Source organism: Osmerus eperlanus, chromosome 22 (assembly GCF_963692335.1).
Source record: "Osmerus eperlanus chromosome 22, fOsmEpe2.1, whole genome shotgun sequence".
NCBI classification, from domain to species: domain Eukaryota; kingdom Metazoa; phylum Chordata; class Actinopteri; order Osmeriformes; family Osmeridae; genus Osmerus; species Osmerus eperlanus.
The window spans coordinates 6,558,437-6,582,563 of NC_085039.1; the positions used below are offsets into that span (position 1 = coordinate 6,558,437).

Genomic DNA, 24,127 nt, shown 5'->3' on the forward strand with positions numbered 1-24,127 from the left:
CAAGAAGAACTTGCGTGGCTTGATAGAGAGAACAAGATGCTGCAGTACCTGGAGACACACCTTTCTGATTGTAAGATTGCTCCGGAATGTATGAATATATGCAGTCACACACCACACACACACTACACACCACACACACCAGTTGATAAAGGAATACAAAAAAGCTAGAGACTTCTAGTAAACACAACAGTTGTGGAACCTGTTTCATCAGGATTGTTTGGAAATAGGAGAGAAGAGGTAATAGGAGAGAGGAGAGGGAATAGGAGAGAAGACATTTTGGACCAGAACAGAAGTACAAAACAAGGACAAAACTAGACCTATCATGGCATACGACTGACACAACCAGAAAGTGTTTAGACCTGAGAAACCCACCCCTCCACCCATCCTTTTCTCCATCCCCCTATCCCTCCATTCCTCCACCCCTCTGCCCCTCCCTTCCTTGATCCCACCACCCCTCCCCCAACACCACTGACACTGAACACCATGAAAATGCTGTATCTTTGCCTGTCATGGTGTTGAATGTGTCTCATTACTCATAATATTAATGTCTCCCTCAACATCTCACACACTCGCATACACACAAACACACTCAGACATTCACAGACACACACAAACATCTGCATCTGACATGAGTTCTTGACTGACTAGTTCTTCTCCATGGTTTAATCCCAGTGATCCGCCCTGACGGGTATTCCAGTCTGGTTAAGGAGCACAATGAAACCCTGGGGAGATATGATCCTGATGGAGAGATCAAGAATTATCAAGAATTTTTTAAAGTCGCCTTTCTGTTCTAAAAAGCCTTTTAAAATGTCAATGACGTCATACACATCTGCCGTCTTTTTAATCTCCATCACTTTATTTATGATTGTACTGTATGGCCTAGTCTTCTGGCACGTCCTCATCTGATGCAGACAGGCTCTCTATCCCAAAACGCTGGCGTTTGAGGACTTCCAACTGCTGTTGTAGCTCCCTAGTCTGGTGATGTAGGGCTTCGTTCTCGTCGGCCAAATTACTCGCCCTCGCTCCACACAACCTTTTCCCAATATTACCCCACAGATCGTTCCCCTTTCCATGAATTGTCAGGTGAACAAGGTCCTTATCTCTTGTCATTTGGTGGAGCTATTCACTTGAACTTGCTTCTGATTTTAACCAACATTTTTGTCTCCCAGTTTACTTAGGGACCATATGTGCACATGTATCCATGTTATACGTGCCAGAACTTGCGTGGTTTGATAGAGAGAACAAGATGAAGCAGGACCTGGAGACACACCTTTCTGATCGTAAGATTGCTCCGGAATGTATGAATATATGCAGTCACACACCACACACACACTACACACCACACACACCAGTTGATAAAGGAATACAAAAAAGCTAGAGACTTCTAGTAAACACAACAGTTGTGGAACCTGTTTCATCAGGATTGTTTGGAAATAGGAGAGAAGAGGTAATAGGAGAGAGGAGAGGGAATAGGAGAGAAGACATTTTGGACCAGAACAGAAGTACAAAACAAGGACAAAACTAGACCTATCATGGCATACGACTGACACAACCAGAAAGTGTTTAGACCTGAGAAACCCACCCCTCCACCCATCCTTTTCTCCATCCCCCTATCCCTCCATTCCTCCACCCCTCTGCCCCTCCCTTCCTTGATCCCACCACCCCTCCCCCAACACCACTGACACTGAACACCATGAAAATGCCGTATCTTTGCCTGTCATGGTGTTGAATGTGTCTCATTACTCATAATATTAATGTCTCCCTCAACATCTCACACACTCACATACACACAAACACACTCAGACATTCACAGACACACACAAACATCTGCATCTGACATGAGTTCTTGACTGACTAGTTCTTCTCCATGGTTTAATCCCAGTGATCCGCCCTGACGGGTATTCCAGTCTGGTTGAGGATCCTTTTGGTAAGATCACGCTGCAGGGAGCCTTTTCGTGTATGAATATATACAGTCATACACACAAACACCCCAACGCACACTACACACACACAGACACACACTACACACACCACACATATACCACAGACACTACACACACCACACATACACACACACACCGTACACACACTACACACACCATACATACAGTCATACACACACACACCAACACCCACTTCACACACGTACACTCACACACACTATACACACCACACATACACACACTGAGACACAGACACACACACACAACTACACACACAGACACACAAACGCACAATGAAACCCTGGGGAGATATGATCCTGATGGAGAGATCAAGAAGCTGCTGGGAGCCACTAATGTTGTTGATAAATGTATGAATATATACAGTCATACACACACCAACACACACTACACACACCACACACACACACCGCACATACGTACACATTCACACACACACACACCACACAGACACACACACTTACACACCACACACAAAACACACACACTACGCACACACACATAGGGTCTGAAAAGAGAACAAGGAGGAGTTTAACTGACAGTTTTGTCTCCCTGGTTTAGACCCAGCATCCTGGGGCGTGCTAAAAAATAATCCAGCCGGACCTGGTCCTGAAGGAGAGATCAACAAGATGGAGGAAGGTCTTCCTGCTCCAGGATGGATCCCGGATGGTTCAGTGCTGCAGTGTCTTCCTGTCTGTCTCCTGCTGTGTGCTCTCCTCTCCAGAGGGGGCGTGTCCACTGAGGCAGGGCTCGGCCCCCAGACAGATCAGCACCACCAACACCAGGCAGGACTCAGACAGTATTTACACCTGTATTCTCATGGGGACAACTAATGGAGAAACGAGGCAGAGAAGGGATACTGGCATTGGTCACAGTTTGGAATGGAAGTGAGAAAACAGGACAACGGCAGATATCGCTATAAAAAATAAAATAATTTTTAAAAAGTTACTTAACTGAAAAGTGCTGCGGGAAACAAACCCTGAACACACGTCATGAATCATTGTACAGTACTTAATTTTTTAAATCAGATATAATCTTTCAAATCTTTCATATAACCTTCAACTAATAGTTACACAGCGCTGTTGTTGATTTACATGTCTATTAACTTCTATAGTATGTGGTTGATTAATTTTGGGACATAGCTAACATTATTTCTTTTTCCCGTCAGGTCAGTCTTAGATTGCTACTGGTGATGCTGTAACCCGGTACGACCTGTGCAGTGCTTTAACAAACCTTCTAGAGAGATCATAACAGAGAGACAGTCTACATTTCCCTCTGGTGGTGTCAGGTCCAGAGAGCCAGCTACTGGTGTATGCAGCCCAGCCTGTTACGGCGCTAGCCGTGCAGCGCGTGTCTGCTGCAGCCTGCAGGATAGAAACAGTGACGTCAGCACTTTATAGACTCTCAAAGGATCTGTAGTTGTTGCCATTTAACTCCTTCTAGTTTTATTTTAGATTGTTTCTGGGCTTCTTTGTTGTATCCTTGAGTTTAAGAGGTGCCTTTTAAAGGACATTTTCAATCCTTATTATTATTCTTACAACTTTTGATTGTGCTATGGGGAACACTTATATTAAAACTGGGGAGGTGGTCAGAGAGATGCAGAGGAGTCTCACCTTGCTTCCTGAGCAGAAGGTAGAAGACCTGTCACAAAGAAAACATAAGAGAAGCCTGGAACTGCCTGTCATAACAGGAGAGAACCTGGTAGAGTTACAAGATAATGTTCCTGTCAGATCAGACTGCTCTCCTCCACCTGACCATCCTGTCATGAGGGCAAGAAGACTGAAACATAGTCAAAGCATAGAGATTTTACCAGAATTTTAAGTTCCCAACATGTTTATTCATTAATTGATATTACTGGTAGGTATTTAAATCACAGATGCAATTTATGTATTTTTCTCAACAGTCACATTTAAATTGCAATTTATAGGGGAACCTTGATGTAACAGGAAAATGGTAAGATAATGTAACTGCAGACCTGGTGTTATTCTATACTATCAGATTCAGGAAGACCGAGACCCCACTATTCAAGATTAATCAGCCTATCATTGATGCACTGTAAATACTGTATCTTTTGTACTTTTATCTTTGGTAATTTGTTCCAAACTATGGAACAAATTACCCATAAATATTAGGGAAGCAAACACGCTAGACATTTTTAAAAGACAGCTTAAAACCTACCTTTTTACCGAAGCATTTAAGTAATTTTATCTCAGAAGGTTTTTACTACTTTTATTAGTTATATTATTGTTTTTATAGATTTGCTATTTTAATTATTACTTTTATCACTTGTTTTTATTGATTTTATGTAAAGCACCTTGAGCTACAATTATTGTATGAAATGTGCTATATAAATAAAGTCTTACTTACTTACTTACTTTTATTTTCTGAATAAACAACTTTCAACCTAACACAGAGGTCCTGTTTTCCTGTCATGCCAAATGTCAACATGGCATATTCTTGTCATGTCTGTTTTTCATAAACCCACAGCTTCACATTTAATCCAACTCATTGTTGACACTTGTCTGACAGAGGACACTGAAGCTTAACTTTCACACACACACAAACACTACAAACATACTGATCTATTGACTTAGAGATCCCATTGTATTTTTGCATTTACTTTATTTAACATTGCAGCATTAGTTGGATATGTGTGAACCCCCTTTTTGTCACCAGCATATGATAGGTTGTGACACTACTAATACTAATAATCTTGTTGACAACAAGATGCCTGGTGTGTCAAGTCGTCAAGTCAATACTAAATTGGACGAAAGCATCTGCAACTTGAAATTTGACACATCAGGAAAAGAGGGTGGGAGGTTTCACGATGGTCAGGATAGTCAGGTGGAGGAGAGCAGTCTAATCTGTCAGGGACACCATCTTGTAACTCAACCAGGTTCTCTCCTGTTATGACAGGAACATCATCTTGTAACTCTACCAGGTTCTACTCACCCATCTCCACAGAGCAGGAACAAATTTCACTTGATCTTTACAGAAGAATAATTACAAAGTCAAGGTCACAGAGCAGGACAGAGAGGGATGTCTGGGATGTTTCCTGAACAAAACATTAGTCCTGCTGGAGGAGGAAACTGATCTGAAATGAAAGTTAGTGTGTGAATATTCTTCTGTGAAGATCAAGTGAATTTGGTGTGTTTCCCTCATGAAGATCCAGTGCCCTCTATCTGTAAACTGTAGAGAAAGTGTCTATTAACGTGTAACTGACTTTCAGACAAAGTCAGTTGTCTGGCTGCAAAATGCAAAAGTTGTCAATTCAAAAAATACAACTTCCAAAAAAAAAGATACAGGATTTAGAGTGCATCAAGGATTGGCTGTTTAATCATGAATAGTGGGGTAGCGGTCTTCTTAAATCTGATAGTAAAGAATGACAGCAGCGTGGATGATATTGTATGGCTGGGTGTCCCCCTGCCCCCACCTCTCATATGCTAAAATCTGGAGTTGCACGACAGGGTCTCTACTTGGTGGCTCTCACACCCCATTGTGTAACTTACTGTGCATTGCTAGTCATATGTTGATAAGTAAGGGTCAATAAGTGGTCTGATTGGTTGTTCTTGTGTATAAAGGGAATGGTGAAGCATTGTTCTGTGGATTCTTGATCTCCTGAGACCTTTTTCTCAGCTCTGGCTTGTCCTTGTACTCCTTCTCCTTCCTCACATCTTGCTTTCTGTCTCTCTGATTTACAATAATCATGGTAGTGTAGTAAGAGTTAACCTTCATTTTGTAACATGTTTGCCTTGTAATTGATTTCATTCATTTGCAATGGTATTAAATGTTTATTTAATTTAACCTTGCTCTGATTTAACCCATAGAGTCTGTAGATCACTCTGGGGAATGATTATGTTCGCGCTCTGTATGCACGCTACAAGACACCGTATTTGAGGAAGTGCACATGCGTAGGTGGCTTTGGGTTCAGTGTGCACACCTCCCGCCAAGTGGTATTGTGTAGCCTGTAACACCTGACTGTATTAAAGTTCAATATAATTTTTGTAAGCTTATAAAATAAACAAAACCGACTTGGATTCAAGGTAAGGACTCCCCCAGTTATTTCGACAGAGTCAAATAACTGTAATTCCATTGGTATTGGCATAATTTGGTTCATGTTAATACACTGTTCAGTTTCCCATCTTCCTTTAAACCATAGGGGAATTATTTTTGGTTGTTTGGACAATATTTAACCCCTTACAATATGCTGCAGTCTGCCCTTGGCAGTGGCAGCAGCGTACCAGATGGTGATGGAGGAGGTGAGGATGGACTCAATGATGGCTGTGTAGAAGTGCACCATTATTGTCTTTGGCAGGTTGAACTTCTTCAGCTGCCGTAGGAAGTACATTCTCTGTTGTGCTTTCTTGGTGAGGCACCGGATGTTCAGTTGAGGTCCTGGGAGAGGATAGTGCCCAGGAATCGGAAGGACTCCACAGTGTTGACTGGGGAGTTGCACAGCGTTATGGGGCTGAGTGCGGCCGGGTTCTTCCTGAAGTCCACAACCATCTACACTGTCTTGAGAGCATTTAGCTCCAAATTCTTCTGGCTGCACCAGGTCACCAGGTTGTCAACATCCCACCTGAAGTCACACTCGTCCCCACCAGAAACGAGCCAAATGAGGGTGGTGTCATCTGCATACTTCAGGAGTTTAACGGACTGATGTCTGGAGGTGCAGTTGTAAGTGTATAAGTGTACAGGGAGAAGAGCAAAAGAGGATGGAGAGGATTTCCTCTTTTCCTTAGGGGGCGGGGGGGGGGGGGGGGGGTCAACTCACAAGTAAAAAGATTACGGTAAAGATTACCACAAGTAGGCTGATCGAGTTCACCATGTTCCGCCTGCTCTCTCCTCCCCAGATCCAAATTCCTGTTAACAGAACCAGCATATAGAAGACTACCATTATCCCCAAACTTGGGACAGCAATGATGGATCCTTGTCATTTCAAAACATGACAATTTATTTGGCAAGTAAGCTAATGTTACCCGGTCACATAATGAAATTGGGCATAATGTTGAACCCAAACCAGACTGTCACAAGTCTTACAGTATACATGTATTGATCTGTAATCTCAGTGCGGACAAGACCATGCCAAGTTTAATGGAAACCAATCTCTGGTAGAGCTAATTTCTTCAAATTTGTAACATTGCGCAGCCTGCATTGGATCATCAGGTCAGTGGGCAAAAATAAACATCAAAAGCAATAAGAAAATGGTTCTTTAAGGAAAACAAAACTTAAGCTTAACAGAAAGCTGAGCAAAACCAGGGTGTTGTCAGTGCCCCTTGGACCTTTTTATACCTCAACAACTTGTAACTCTTAACAACCAGTCATAAAATGGCTGAGTGACTAAACACCTGTGACCAATTCAATACTCCTTGATTCAAGGGATCGCTGTCGTCTATCAAATAGGTACTATGAGGACGGTACTGTTAGGATGGAAAACCCTCGACCATGCAACACAAGGATAATGTATTTAAGATGGATATTACTCCTCTTTGCTTCTCTATGTACCCATGGTGTCAGAGGTACTTCTATAGGTGAGTTAAGCAGAAGTTACGTTCACTAATAGACTTATGCTCAAATGGTATGTTGTCTGAAAACATACTGTATTTTTCACATGTTATTTGTTTACTTAATTTGTATTATGACTGGTTTTTCTTCTCTGGTTTTAAATGGTTTATTATGTCTCTTTAGATTATTTATTTACAAAGCAATCTTTTGAAAGACACCTAGGTCTCAAGAACTGTCCCTGTTTAAATTGAGAAAAAAGAAAACCTAACCCGTGTGGCTTGAATACAACCCAATTAACTTGATAGTTTGTACCAGGAAAAAAAAACTTTTATTGAGTTCACAATGCAAAGGTCCCTGACCAGAGAATGATTAATCATTCAATGTATCCTTACTCTCAGTTCAACATGACTGATGTCCTGAACTTACATTTACATTTATGCATTTAGCAGACGCTTTTATCCAAAGCGACTTCCAAGAGAGAGCTTTACAAAAGAGCATAGGTCACTGATCATAACAACGAGATAGCCCCAAACATTGCGAGCAGCCAAAACATGAAGCATACATTGTGGAAAACCAAATAAGTGCCAAAGGGAAGAACCATAAGAGCATGTAGTTAAACAAGTTACAATTGAAAAACATGAAACTCCCCACAAGAGTGAAAGAGTGTACCTGTAGAAAAAACAATCAACAGTAATAATATATGATTGAATTTGGATGAAATACATGTACTTGTGTTGCTGTATGTCAAATTCCATTGATATTTCTATATTTTCCAGGTGCATCATCAATAAACTGTGATGGAGGTTCAGATGGGATTGTGGGGCCTGTGGAAGAGGGCTATTCAGGTAAAAAGTACAATATTTACATGACCACAAAATATGGCATGCATTCATCTAATATTTACATTTAGTCATTTAGCAGACGCTCTTATCCAGAGCGACTTACAGTAAGTACAAGGACATTCCCCCGAGGCAAGTAAGGACACAACGTCAGTTTGCATGACCGGGAATCGAGCTGGCAACCTTCGGATTACTAGCCCGATTCCCTCACCGCTCAGCCACCTGACTCCCCTGACTAATATGCCACAAAAAAATATTTTGGTGGGTAACATTTAATAATTTCTCATCGTGGCAACAGGGAACGTGGAAGTTTTAACTGGCATCCCAGCTGACACCACTGTGAGGCTGGTTATGCATCTGTTTCCTGAACACATTAAGTTTCTGGAGCTAGATTACACACCTGGGGATACAACTGCAACCGTCCGCACCAAGATGGAACTAGATGCAGATGCACTAAAACAAGTGAGATTCATAATATCAGTGAACTTTGACACAGCTTGATATACACATATATTTTGATATTTCACAAGATTTAGTTTGTGTTGGATTGGATGAGCAGTTTTTGTGGAGACAGTGTCAATGTTTTTAATCTTATGTTAATTTCCTTGTAGACCGTGGGACTGTTATACTATTCAATCATGTGTGTGAACCTGGGAAAGGTGAGACCAATAAAGAATTACAGTGATCTGTCATATGACATGTTATGGTGAGCCAGAAAATGTTTGTTAGAACATCTATTTTCTCTTAGCTAAACAACACTCGAAGACTCACCATCACCGATTTAAATGACAACAGTCCGATATTTGAGCAGAAGGAGTACAGCAAGACGATTTCTGAGGTGAGACAAGGGCAAAGTAAAATGAAAACACATATTGGTCTAATTACTGTAATATTGTTTCTAATTGTTAATTTTTGTCCTTAAGACATTTCTACTAAACACTTTTGTCTAATTACTGTAATAGTGTTTCAAATGTTTAATTGTTTTTACTTAAGGCATTCCCACTAAACGCAACAGTTCTCAGAGTCAAAGCTGTGGATGCAGATGTCACCTCAGAAAACAACAGAGTATTGTATTCAATACTGGTGAGTCTTGTTTTGGGTAGCGTTAAAACTTGATTTCGAGTTCATCATTAAAGGAAATCACAAAAAAGGTGTTTCATTGTTGTTTAACTCGTTTGTTTTAACTTGTTTAAGTAAAATTCAAATTTATCTTAAAGCCACCCGTATCCCTGAACTTTGATGTGCGTAATGATGGAGGTGTGATGCTGATCAAACGTCTGAACTACAACACGGCCAAAAACTACAACATTACCATAAAGGCAGAGGTAGACGATGATGTCAGAATAGCACATCAATTGACATGAGTCTTCTGTTAGCCATTGTGATCGTCACATGGCTGCTGTATCAGTGTACTGTGAACTCTATACAATCTGACACTTTACTCTGCTTTTGGGGTCTTTCATCTCAGGATAATGGAGGTTTGAGCAACACGGCAACTGTGCTTATTGAGGTGACAGACTTTGATAACATGAACCCCTATTTTGACCACGCCCTTTACAAAGCTTTCATACAGGAGGAACAAGTGAGTGAAATATTTATACATTGTTTTTTTCCTTCAGGTTAAAGTTTCAATAGACAATAAACTATATTCTTCAAAACATAACATTCAATACATATGAAATGAATTCATTACTTCTGCAGACAGGAGCATTCTCCACAATTCTGCCAGATGCCATAAAAGCTCAAGATGCCGACACTGGTATCAACATGACGGTAGTCTACAGTATCAGTGCAGGTACTGAATGCAAGGTTAATTTCCATAACGTTGACTACAATTTCCATCAGTCTGTAAAATGGTTACGAATGTAACCATTTTATGAATCATAATGTGCTAACATTATTGCAATGTAATCAATGACCATTCTTGTATTTACACATTGTTTATGTATTTCTTTTGTAATATTACTCAGTATCTCCAAGCAAGTACCTGAATAACTTTGACATAAATGAAAACAGTGGGGTCATCTCTGTTGTGACTGGACTGGACCGAGAAGAGATAGGGGAAGTCACTATCAGCGTTAAGGTACAGTCAGTTACCCTGCATTTAACCTTTAAAACTATAAATATTACTTTCTTTTTAAGCAGGCCTTGACAGTTTGAAGGTAATGTCTAACTTAACAATGATTAAGATATGCTATCACATTTCAAACTCTGTACTCAGACTTTGACCTAATGTTTGAATTTCTCAAGTGTCCCGTTTATTTGCCATTTGTAGTACAGACAAGTACAGACATATCGGAATTCTTTGTTTCCTACCCCTCACCACACGCTCGTTGCCTTCAGCACTTTCGTTTTCCACCTGTTCCTTGTTATGCGCTGATTGCGCACCCTATATCTTCCCCTCTCTTACCCTCCATGTTCGTCATTGTGTTTTGCCTTGTCAAATCCGTCCTGCTGTCTTGACGTTTAACAAAGTCTGTTCCTGCGTTGCAGCCTCTTGCTCCTCTCCTCTTGCAGTGGTACCTACTTTATTTTTATTACACAGCAGGTTCTTTTGTAGAAGACACACACCAAGCTGGATGTACATGTTGACTTGTTTGCTAGTTGCTACTTAGTTAATAAATAATGATCTTTGATGAACCCAAGTTTCTTTAATAGCCTATATATTAGAAACATAGCAAGATGGGGCTCCAGTCCATCAAAGATCATTATTTATTAACTAAGTTTCAAGTTGGTTTGAGATGGAGTTTGATGGAGTGCAACGGGTACAGCAAGAGCGGGGTTGGGAAGGGAGATGTTTCAGGGCCTGGGTGACAGGGGTGGTGGGTTGAGGACGTAGTCCATGTGGGGGGCAGATTATTCAGCAGGATACGTCTGCCCTCTACAACGGTCTTTAAAACATCAGTTCAGCAACTCAGTTTTGTCAACAATGTAAAAAATGCATACAAGAAATGCCATGGTCTAACAATTCCTCTCAGACAGCTCAGGTGGACGACAACATGAAAACGGCCAATGCGGTGGTGACTGTCACCATTGAGGATGCCAATGACAACTCCCCGGTGTTTGACAAATCCAGCTACCATGCAACACTGTTGGAGAATTCACTGACAGACACTATCGTTTTCAGAGTAAAAGTCACTGACCTGGATGAGGTAGGCTTCCTTGACAGAAGCATGCTCCAAGACAACAATAGGGTACATTTATGGTGCAAGTCAGAAAGATAAGGCATTTTACAAACATTCCACAATATCTTTTTTTAAGATGTATATTTCTGGGATTTTTAAATGTATTTTATTGGACAGTTTGCTAGTGCAGTGTGACGAGAGAGAGAGAGAGAGAGAGAGAGAGAGAGAGAGAGAGAGAGAGAGAGAGAGAGAGAGAGAGAGAGAGAGAGAGAGAGAGAGAGAGAGAGAGAGAGAGAGAGAGAGAGAGAGAGAGAGAGAGAGAGAGAGAGAGAGAGAGAGAGAGAGAGAGAGAGAGAGAGAGAGAGAGAGAGAGAGAGAGAGAGAGAGAGAGATCACATCACATTGTGAGTATCACAATGTGTATCACAATGTGTATCTATATCTATAACTGTTATTCCTGTCAAGCCATTAACAATAGCCAAACTATCTTTTCTCACAAGGGTGGATTTAATGGAACTCTTCGGCTCCTTCCAGAATCAGTGCCTTTCTCTGTCAGCTTAGATGGCACTGTCACAGTGAAAACCTCCACTGACCTGGACAGAGAGACTTTTGGAAACTACATCTTTCAGGTTAGAAATCTATGGGTATTACTTTTTTAACATTAAGTGACTAATAGTGTCGTAACATTGACTTGGCATTCTTACTGAATCTTCTTGAGAACAAATCTGGTGTGGCTTGATGGACAAACTACGTATATATTCCTAATCTCATCATGCTGTTTGTGCCAAGGTGCACAGACAAAGAACACCTCCCTGTAATATTTTCCCCTGTTCTTAATGTTCAGATCGAAGCACAGGAAGCCGACACGCCCAACCGTGTTGTGTCCGCTGATGTCAATGTAACTCTACTGGACGAGAATGACAACAGTCCTCTTTTTGGGTGTTCCAAGTATGAGGGCAAGGTGTTTCAGAACCACACTGTGGGAATGCTAGTTGTCACGGTGAGAACTCCAGGGGTTTATAGCCTATCAAACCTTGGACCTCAATTGGTCACAATAGAGCCTATATGGAGCCATTATTTTAGCAGAACTATCCGCAAACGTAGCCTACCTTGATCCGCAAATGTGTACCACGATCCGCAACTGAGATTTGTTAATGTATACAGGTGTGCATTAAAACTCTGTGTGTGCATAATTTGATTGTTAAACATATACAACATCTCAAAATCAGTATTCAGATTTGCAAGTGTACTGAGATTTGTAAATGTGTGGAGACCTTTGGCCGCATTGTTGAAACCCCTTGCTCAGAACAGCTAGATGGCACTGAGCAACCGTTTCCGTTGCCATAACTCATTCCACGCAGATTTCCACGCAGGTTGCCACGCAGGTTGCCAGTTCGATTCCCGTCCGTGCCAAATGACGTTGTGTCCTTGGGCAAGGCACTTCACCCTACTTGCCTCGGGGGGAATGTCCCTGTACTTACTGTAAGTCGCTCTGGATAAGAGTGTCTGCTAAATGACTAAATGTAAATGTAAATTTCTCCCCCCCTGATTCAGGAAAAAATCTGCGGATGCCATTCTCACTACCCAAGCTGGGGCTTGATTGACATGTGGCGCATCTCAGGAACCCTTCATGTAGTTTCCCAATTTGGGCTTCTGGGTGGGAGCTGGGTAGACATCTTTTTTCACCCTGGAAATATTTCTGTTGTCGTTTGGTGTGGAGTTCGTTTCTGTTGCCTTAAAATGTTGTAAACATATGTGAGATTCATGTCTCTACTAATTTTCAGAAAGGAATCCGCCACTGCTGCTTTCAGCTACATATTTAAATTTTCTAAATTTTTGTATATTTATTTTTATAAACACTTATGGAGTCCGAAGTATTTAACATTTGCATTTCACTCCACATTGTGCTTGTATGCTGGAGTATGTGACAAATAAAACTGGATTTGATTTAATCTCTGCCACAGCAGAGGTGTAGCAAAAGTCATGTGTAAAAAGATTGTGAAGCCCACCTTTTGTCTACACGTTTACAGATCTAAGAATGCCTTTACATATTTGTACATACTTGTACCTTGTACATATTTGTACATAGAGAGTCAGGTGGCTGAGCGGTGAGGGAATCGGGCTAGTAATCCGAAGGTTGCCAGTTCGATTCCCGGTCATGCCAACTGACGTTGTGTCCTTGGGCAAGGTACTTCACCCTACTTGTCTCGGGTTAGGGTTAGTTAGGGTTTTTACAATTCACATTTAGAGACTTGTCTAAACATTTACAAATCTCAATATACTTGCAAATCCGAACATATTTGGAGAACACACATTTACATTTATGCACACACGGAGAATACTAGATTCCTGAATACATTCACAAATCTCAGTACACATTTGTGTATTGTGGTACACATATGCATTATCGGGTTGATGTATGCCTTTCGGAATAGTTCTGCTATAATGATGGCCCCTCCACTATGACTAATTTATGAGATTGACCAATTTCTAGGTGGAAGCAACAGACCCAGATGCTGGTCTAAATGGACTTGTAAAGTATTACATCGACTTTGGGAACCTAGAGGGCTATTTCTCAAGTGATACTTCCGGAGAGATCAGGCTCCTCAAAACCATTCCCTTGGAAGAAAACAAGCTTATCAAGTTTTCTCTTTATGTGGCAGCCAGAGATGGTGAGTGTTTGTTTAAATTAAATGTATTTCAATGTTGTCTTCTGGGGTCAAATAAATGAAAGCACTTGCACATAAAATAGCCTCCAAAACATGCTGTTTCTATACAGTTTCAATGGGGGAAAAAACACTTTGAGTAAGAATCTTTGTATCTTTGCACAGTTTAAAAACTTTTTTTCAATGTGATTGAATTTGTAATATACCCACTGTGGCTGAAAAGCAAAGACTGATAGCAAGCATAAATAATCACAGTTTAGCATGCATAAATAATATGCCTAACAGTTTATGTGGTCTACAACGGTTGGCCTATTTGTTAATGCATTCATGATTGATATAGAATGGCTTAATAGAGTTTTCACGTTTTTTTTTTGTTTAATTCGGGTTTTTTTACAGGGACAGTGCACATTAATCTACATTTCCGTAAAAGTGCCGGTTTTAGCCAGCCGGCTAATTTTCAACCACAGTCCCTGGGCAGGTTATTAAAAACAGTTACAATACAAACAATCATTAAACAATGAGCACACCGGGGCAACGTAGGCCAAACAAGATCAACATCATACAGATAGAGCTACATAGAACAAAAAGCAACAAGACAAAATCCATAAAAGCAACAAAGTGTTTCCACACCTCACAAGTTACAGACAACCGAAAGTAGCAACACACAGCTAGGGGTTATGTTCACAAATCTGGTTGATCTTTAGCCATGTCTTCATGTTTTTGGTGAACGTGTGATAGGTGGTGCAGTTATGTGTGTCTGATGGCAGTGTATTCCAGACATGGGAAGCTCTCACAAAGAAAACTGATTTACTAAAAGTGCTTTTCCTTAAGGAACTATACTGTACATTTACATTAAGTCATTTAGCAGACGCTCTTATCCAGAGCGACTTACAAGTAGGTACAGGGACATTCCCCCCGAGGCAAGTAAGGTGAAGTGCCTTGCCCAAGGACACAACATCATTTGACACGGCCTGGAATCGAACTGGCAACCTTCTGATTACTAGCCCGATTCCCTAACCGCTCAGCCACCTGACCACCATATGCTTCACTAGGATGAGGCTGGGAGGCTGTATGATAACTTCAGGGAATTTTGTTTCGTTAATTAACTAACAACGGCATTTGCAATTAAATTAAACTGGATTTAACTGGCAGTACCTTAGCTCTAGCTGTATTTCGATTCAAACATCTGCTACCTGAAAATATGCCCCAAAAAGCTTGGAATTAATTTTTGGGAAACCTAGCTAATATAACAAGTTTGTTGTAAATACGGTTTTACTCCTTTCTGTTTGACTTGTTGTCAAACAAGTACAGGACGAGAGCCGAGGCTAGGTCACTGTTACGTCGCCGAGGCTAGGTCACTGTGACGTATCCATCAAAGTACCGTGAGATCGATTCGAGAAAAGCCGGCTGTGTAGCCGAGCGCACTTTCTCTTTTCTTTTTTTCTTTTTTCTTTTTTATGATATAGAATTCAGTTTACAAATATTCAGTTTTCACATTTTGCAAACATAAAAATGTAAACAAATAAAATAAAGACGAGCGCAACTGCACGGGATCGAATGACGACACAGCTATTTTATGATTGGCCAGACTCACACCTTCAGTTTCGCCAATGCTCAAATCCGGACCAAAAGGTTTAATTGAATTAAATATTTGTTAAAGAAAGGGTTTTAGTCTGCCTCTTATAACGGAAAGACTACGTTTAATTGAGTTTTGGTTGTATTATCAATCTGCAGACAGGAGAATTTAACATAGCCCAATACATAGAATGACAAATTTCAGTGCACTGGTTCGTGCAAGTTCTAATGCGAAAACAATTAAATTCGCAACCATGCAGTTCGTCAGCGATTAAGCAAACAGCGCTTGATCGGCCATGATAACTGACTTCAACGCAGAAAACCACGAGAAGCAGGAATGTCCGACTTTAAGGAGGCGTTTTTAACTCATCCCCGACTGCAAGATATTCATGCAGCCGCAGTCGATGTCCAACGCACCTAATGTCAATTGCAGCACTGCACTCCCTTGGATGATAAAAAGGACACCTACAAAATATGAACTTTGCAGAGTGCCCATTTCACAAGATAATCGTGAGAAACTTCCTGCCCTAAAATCATCAAATTCCAAAAATATACACACACAGCCAGGCCCGTAACGGAAACACATGAGGCCCCCCCCCCCCCCCCCCCCGCAGAATAAGCCTGAGAGCCCCCCCCCCCACCACATATGTAACGGATAATGTAATACAAATACCGACGGGACGAACAGGACCCCGACGCGATCAATTGAACTTTTTGGAACATTCTGAAGAGCCGTGTAATAAATGCAAGATATCAAAACTCAAGCTTGTCTTGTGAGGAAAATGTATTCAATAAGAAAAAAACGCTCAAACGATTTGCAGGTGAATAGCCTACACATGTGCGCGTCTTTTAGCAAATCTGTGTGCAAAGTCTTTTACCACACTCTTTACATCTAAACTGCGCGCGCGCACATTCATTTTCTATGCTAAGGATGGCCAGACCTGACAGCCTCTCTTGTGACATGGAGCTTCTGAGATATGTTTTGATCAGTTTCAGCTTGGAAAATGACCTTTCAGCGCTTGCGACAGTCACGGGTATTGTCAGAAATAATGTGATGGCCGTGGCTACATCAGGCACACTTGATAGTATATGTGTTTTATTATTAGCGTGTTCGCTAAATCATAAATGGGGCCATTTTTTGTCGTGTGAATCTTGTAGAAAGCAATGACTGTACGTTTTACACGATCATAATATGTATATAACTGAAATACAATGACTTATTGTAACTTTGATTATGTTTTTTGTATGTTTAAATAGTCAAACGCAATCGCTGCAACTGCACGATACTGTCGCACACGTTTGTTTGCTAATAATGTCAGTTATGTAGGCTAGTAATATATTTTATAATTAAGCACTTTTTCTACTTTCTCTTTTTTTTGTAGTTTCACTCCATTTCAATGTTGTCAGCTTGATAGGAAGTCAATAAAGGAGCAAGGCTAATTTTCCTGGTTCTTGGAAAGGAGGCTCTGTTAACGCTAGGAAGCACAACACAGACAGAGCAGTACAGCTGTCAAAGTATACGTTAGCTACGTGGTACAGTAATGTTAGCTATAGCAAACAGTACAATACCTGTCTCTTCTGGCAGATGAGTGCATCCTTCACCGGCTGGTCGAAAAAGAAATTTGTAGTTTTGGGAAGTTTGGCATTTAATTCCGAAATTTTCTGTTTTGAATGCCGCTTTTGGGCACCGCTTTTAAATGTGCGTTTCATTTATTTATTTTCTACGCTACAGTTAGCTACCTACCTTTGCAGCGGGCTTGCCGGTCTGTGTCGATCTGTGTGACCTACTTCGTCATGTCACTTACCTAGCTAACAAAGAAAGCACAATTAAATATACTTTCCTTTATTTTTATATCAACTCTGGAAACACAGACAAGACAATAAGACATCCCATGTAATTCAAATTGGATACAAAAATTTAAAAAACGGAGGCCCCCCATCCCTGCGAGGCCCCCCTGCGGTGCGGGGGCTGCGGGGGTAATCTTTACTGGCCTGCACACAGCTTTTTTTTAATATACATACTTATACACACACAGCTTTTTTTATATACAGACTTATCACCTGAAAAATGTATGTTCACCTATGAAAACTCTTGTCTTTCTCCAAATGTTTGGACGTTTGATATCAGTTTTTGTTTAAACCTGTGGGCTTGAATGACATGTGGCGCATCTCAGGAACCCTTCATGTAGTTTCCCAATTTGGGCATCTGGGTGGGAGCTGGGTAGACAAACCTATTGTTTAAAAACAATAAGTTTGGACGTGATACAGCCTCCAATGTATTTCGTGATTCAGATCATCATCATCATCATCATAAACTTTATTACGGACACTTACTAGGTCCATAGATTACAAAACAACATACAGACAAACATATAATAAAAATCACGATGTACATCATTTTATGAGGAGTCTCAGACGCCAGTGAGTCCACATATTAGAAAAGCATCGCACTGAACTTAGTGCCGGATTGGTCAGTACCAGGATGATACTGTTCATAGAGGTCTGCGCAGCACTACAGGGCAGGTGGGCACATCCACATTAACAAACATTTGGCTTGCAAACATTTAGGCAACATTCAGTCTGTGCATACTACACTTTTTGTAGTTCCTCCACAAATGAGCAGTATACATGGGGGTACAGTATGCGTTGAAAAGTTTGGTCTTAACTGGTGGTGAGCATGCACCAAACTTTCGGATCAGCATTAGCTTGTCCATAGAGCATTCGACACTGTCTATTAATGTATCTGTCATCAGAAAGGTCAGCACAGATGTAATGTCCCAGATATTTACATTCATCAAGAACATTCATTTTTTTCACAAATAAATGACCCCATTACATTTGTTTGCAACCTGACGAACACGAGTTACAAATCGGACGAACACGAGTTACAAATCCCTGCATTTGTGTGTGGATTTTTGGAACTTTAGTGACGCGCTTAGATTCACAAATGCATTTTTTCCAAAATATATTCTCTGCAGCCTATCAGATGTCTCTTCCAATTTTAGCCAATCACCGCTAGCTTCACCGCTATTTGTGAATCGCGTTACGTTTCTTTGTGAATTCTGAAACTAATCTAACTCCATACTGCTGCAGTGGCCGCAAGCACACCTCACAATTTCCCCTGAAATGTTACCCTCTCTAGTTTTCGTAATCGGCAGGGCTCTCAAGTTTTGAAGACAGGCAAGAGTGACATTTCCCCTCTCCCAGCCCCCCCTCAAAATTAATTAATTAATTAATTGCTTTTTACCTGACACCTTTGAAAGGCAGCAATGATTAATGCATCCATGGCCAGGATATAATGATAAAGTATGACATGATTTTAAAAGTGACCTATAACATCGACTATGCAAAACACTTAAATGTATTTAGTGCTAATAAAATGATTAATCCTATTTTGAAAAATATGTTTATAATGTGACAATATGTCAGTCATCGTGTGATAACGAAAATATGACTAGGCCTAGACTCAGGGGCAATTCTAGGATCAGACCTTTAGGGGTGCTCAGCCCCCAATGACAATGTGACATGAATACAGTGCCTTGCAAAAGTGCAAAACCCCCTTGGTAATAACAGGCATGCAAACAGGTTTTAGTGGCCGGCTATGGCCTGGTGATGGCGCACTGATATGATGTTACGATACACTTGGGAGATGAAGTATAATAAAAGTTGTCGAGTTGCATCCTGATGGTTGTGTCCTTGAGTACCGAGTATATAGGCACAATACATGGTGTCAGAAGCTTATAACCCGCGACAGACAGAGTCTAGAGGTACAGACAACTAGTTGGATTAGTTTAACGGTGTGGAGAGTGAAGACGGTGACGTGTGGATTTAGAGAGGCAGTTTGACGGTGAAAGCTAATATCAAGCTAGCGGTAAGCTACTAGCACACAGCATGGATCACGTTTTTACCATCCCACCACCGGGACCCTTCGACTTCGAGGCAAGCTCGTGGCCCGCATGGATTAAAAGATTTGAACGCTTCAGGCTTGCTTCTGGATTGAAAGAAAAAGACAAAGCTTACCAGGTGAATTCTCTCATTTACACAATGGGTGATAAAGCTGACGATATCCTGAGCTCATTGCAGTTGGCTGAGGATAAACAAAATGACTATGACAAGGTAAAAAATGCTTTTGATGGACATTTTGTAGGAGTGCATAATGTAATTTTTGAACGAGCCAAGTTCAATAAACGAAGTCAGGAAGTTGGCGAATCTGCAGAGAACTTTATCACAGCAGTGCACAAGCTAGCTGAACATTGCAAATATGGCGTCTTGCGTGAAGAGCTGATCCGAGACAGGATTGTTGTCGGGATACGTGATGCCAAATTGTCTGAAAAGATGCAGCTCAACCCAAAATTGGATTTAGCTACAGCCATAGTTCAAGTGAAGCAGCACGAAGAGGTGAAAAAGCAGCAAATTGTTCTCCGGTCAGCCGATTCACCAGAGCAAATAGATGCAGTGTCTTACAACAGCAAGAGACAGGCTTATAGGAAAAATTCTGCTCAACGTGTAAGCCGTTTTCAGCCTCAGCCTGCCTCTACCAGCCCAAAGCAGTGTGGGAAGTGTGGCAAAACCCCTACACATGCATGGACTGAATGCCCAGCAAAAGATGCTGAATGTAGAAAATGTCTAAAGAGGGGACACTTTGCATCTGTGTGCAGATCAGCTCAAAACCTAGAATCCATTGAGGAGGATTATGGGGCGGCTTATTTGGGAGCTGTTGACTATCCACAGTCGTCTACATGGACTGAAATGCTTACCATAAATGGTGGCCCGATGTGCTTTAAAGTGGACACGGGGGCATCTGTGACTGCTATCCCAGAAACAGAATACACGCAAGAGAAATATGGCAGCTACACAGTGACACGCAGACTTCTGCTGGGCCCCGCCAGTCAACCTCTGGATGTCAAAGGGCAAGTGCATGCTGTCATTCAGAGAGGCAACAGAAATATTGAGGAGGAGGTGTTCATTGTGAAAGACCTGACCACACCCTTATTGGGCCTGCCAGCCATTCGCAGACTGCAGATGATTCCTCAGCTCCATAGCATAGACAATGCAGAGACACACTTCCGCTCAACCTACGCAGATGTCTTTACAGGGCTAGGTAAACTTAAAGGTGAATATAAAATTAAGCTGAAAGACAATGCACCACCCTATGCCCTCTCTGCCCCACGACGTGTAGCCATCCCACTCCGGGTCAAAGTTAAAGAGGAACTAGACCGGATGGAGAAAATGGAGGTCATAGCCCGTGTTGAAGAACCAACTGAATGGTGCGTAGGCATGGTCCCTATTGTGAAAACATCGGGGAAACTACGCATTTGTGTAGATTTAACCCATTTGAACGAGAGCGTCATCAGAGAGAGACACATCTTACCGGCAGTGGACGAGACACTGGCCAAGCTGGAAGGAGCCAGAGTCTTCACAAAGCTTGATGCAACATCAGGCTTTTGGCAAGTACCGCTCCATCAAGACTCCATGCTGTTGACCACGTTCATCACACCAGAGGGCCGATATTACTTCAAGAGGTTACCTTTTGGTATATCATCGGCCCCTGAGCACTTTCAAAAGAGGATTTCCCAGCTGATTGATGGCATTGACGGAGTGCTATGTCATGCTGATGATGTCCTCATCACAGGAAAGGACCGGGCAGAACACGACGATAGGCTGCACAGGGTGCTACAGAAATTCAGAGAGTCTGGACTCACTCTGAATGAAAAATGCCAGTTCGCACTGACGGAAGTCCGTTTTCTGGGCCATGTCATAAACTCCCAGGGCATCAGGGCAGACCCGGATAAGATAAAGGCGATCCGTGACATGCCTGAGCCGAAGGATGTGGCAGATGTTCGCCGTTTCATGGGCATGGTGAACTTTGTAGGGAAATTCTCACCACGCCTGCCTGACTTGACAAAGCCCATCCGCGATCTGTTGAAGACAGAGAACAGCTGGACATGGGGAGCACCCCAACAGAAAGCGTTCCTGGACACTAAGAAAGAATTAGGGTCAGAGACTGTGTTAGCCCAATACAGCCCAAACCATGAAACCATGGTGTCAGCGGATGCCTCTTCGTATGGACTAGGAGGTGTCTTAACACAAAAACAGATAGGTGGTGAGTGGAGACCTGTCGTCTTCATTTCAAGAAGTTTGACTAAAGCCGAGTCAAGATATGCCCAAATAGAAAAAGATGCTTTAGCTACAACCTGGGCATGTGAGCGCCTGCGCGGATACTTGAGCGGCCTAGATTTCACTATAAGAACAGATCACAAGCCACTCATAACACTCCTGAAGTCCAGAGCACTGGATGATCTTCCGCCGAGGATTATCAGATTCAGATTAAGGCTGCTCAGATTCAATTTCAACATCATCCATGTCCCAGGTAAAAACCTGATAACAGCTGATGCTCTGTCCAGAGCGCCTCTTCCAGACACAGCCACGGAGGCGGAGCAAGACCTGGAAAAGGAATGCAAAGCTTACTTGGACAGTGTAGTAGAAATCCTGCCAGCCTCACCGACAAAGCTGGAACAAATTAAGAGCGCACAAACCTCTGAAAACACCTGCAAACGTCTCAGTCGATACATTGCAAACGGCTGGCCTGAACACAGACGAGATATGCATGAGCTGCTGTTGCCCTACTGGCCTGAAAGGTCAGTCCTGCATGAAGGAGGAGGACTGCTCATGAAAGGTGAGAGACTCATCATCCCTGAACACATGAGACCTGACATCCTACAGAGACTTCACCAGGGACATCAGGGTATCAACAAATGCCTAGCTAGGGCTAGAGAATCTGTCTGGTGGCCAGGCATCACGTCTGCTGTAAAGCAGATGGTCGAGAGATGTGAGATTTGTGCACGTGAAGCTCAAACACCTGTCGAGCCTCTGCTCACGACTGACCTCCCAAGCAGACCATGGCAGAGGGTCGCAGCAGATCTTTTCCAATGGCAGAATGGGAACTATTTAGTCATGATAGACTACTTCTCTCGCTATATTGAGGTTTGCACCCTACCTGGAGGCACAACAGCTAAACAGACTATTGCAAGATTTAAAGCTGTGTTTGCTAGGTATGGATGCCCAGAAGTGCTAGTCACGGACAACGGTCCTCAGTTTTCCTGTCATGAATTCTCTGCAAGAGATTATGACTTCACACGTGACAAGCAGCCCCCGTTATCCCCGCAGCAATGGGGAGGCTGAACGGGCCGTCAGAACTGTTAAGTCTCTCTTAGAGAAAGAGGGAGATTTCCACAAAGCTCTGCTGGCCTACAGGTCTACTCCATTGGCACACGGGACCTCACCAGCACAACTACTGATGGGGAGGAGACTCGCTACATCAGGCACACTTGATAGTATATGTGTTTTATTATTAGCGTGTTCGCTAAATCATAAATGGGGCCATTTTTTGTCGTGTGAATCTTGTAGAAAGCAATGACTGTACGTTTTACACGATCATAATATGTATATAACTGAAATACAATGACTTATTGTAACTTTGATTATGTTTTTTGTATGTTTAAATAGTCAAACGCAATCGCTGCAACTGCACGATACTGTCGCACACGTTTGTTTGCTAATAATGTCAGTTATGTAGGCTAGTAATATATTTTATAATTAAGCACTTTTTCTACTTTCTCTTTTTTTTGTAGTTTCACTCCATTTCAATGTTGTCAGCTTGATAGGAAGTCAATAAAGGAGCAAGGCTAATTTTCCTGGTTCTTGGAAAGGAGGCTCTGTTAACGCTAGGAAGCACAACACAGACAGAGCAGTACAGCTGTCAAAGTATACGTTAGCTACGTGGTACAGTAATGTTAGCTATAGCAAACAGTACAATACCTGTCTCTTCTGGCAGATGAGTGCATCCTTCACCGGCTGGTCGAAAAAGAAATTTGTAGTTTTGGGAAGTTTGGCATTTAATTCCGAAATTTTCTGTTTTGAATGCCGCTTTTGGGCACCGCTTTTAAATGTGCGTTTCATTTATTTATTTTCTACGCTACAGTTAGCTACCTACCTTTGCAGCGGGCTTGCCGGTCTGTGTCGATTTGTGTGACCTACTTCGTCATGTCACTTACCTAGCTAACAAAGAAAGCACAATTAAATATACTTTCCTTTATTTTTATATCAACTCTGGAAACACAGACAAGACAATAAGACATCCCATGTAATTCAAATTGGATACAAAAATTTAAAAAACGGAGGCCCCCCATCCCTGCGAGGCCCCCCTGCGGTGCGGGGGCTGCGGGGGTAATCTTTACTGGCCTGCACACAGCTTTTTTTTAATATACATACTTATACACACACAGCTTTTTTTATATACAGACTTATCACCTGAAAAATGTATGTTCACCTATGAAAACTCTTGTCTTTCTCCAAATGTTTGGACGTTTGATATCAGTTTTTGTTTAAACCTGTGGGCTTGAATGACATGTGGCGCATCTCAGGAACCCTTCATGTAGTTTCCCAATTTGGGCATC

General features: G+C 41.8%; 1 protein-coding gene across 1 annotated transcript; it reads left to right on the forward strand.

Annotated features, from left to right (window-relative positions):
• Positions 1-9,534: 9,534 nt before the first annotated feature.
• On the forward strand, positions 9,535-10,538 carry LOC134009150 (cadherin-99C-like). The gene is made up of 5 exons (XM_062448875.1): positions 9,535-9,630; positions 9,774-9,887; positions 10,007-10,100; positions 10,276-10,388; positions 10,527-10,538. The coding sequence occupies exons 1-5, from the start codon at positions 9,568-9,570 to the stop codon at positions 10,536-10,538; spliced, it is 396 nt and encodes a 131-aa protein (XP_062304859.1). The 5' UTR covers positions 9,535-9,567.
• Positions 10,539-24,127: the final 13,589 nt, after the last annotated feature.

What these genes read in the sequence shown, in the direction of transcription:
- LOC134009150 (XM_062448875.1), top strand. Translation starts at nt 9,568, where the DNA reads ATGCTGATCAAACGTCTGAACTACAACACGGCCAAAAACTACAACATT. An exon ending in ACATTACCATAAAGGCAGAG is followed by an intron (nt 9,631 to 9,773) that starts GTAGACGATGAT and finishes CTTTCATCTCAG; the next exon opens with GATAATGGAGGTTTGAGCAA. An exon ending in AGTCTACAGTATCAGTGCAG is followed by an intron (nt 10,101 to 10,275) that starts GTACTGAATGCA and finishes AATATTACTCAG; the next exon opens with TATCTCCAAGCAAGTACCTG.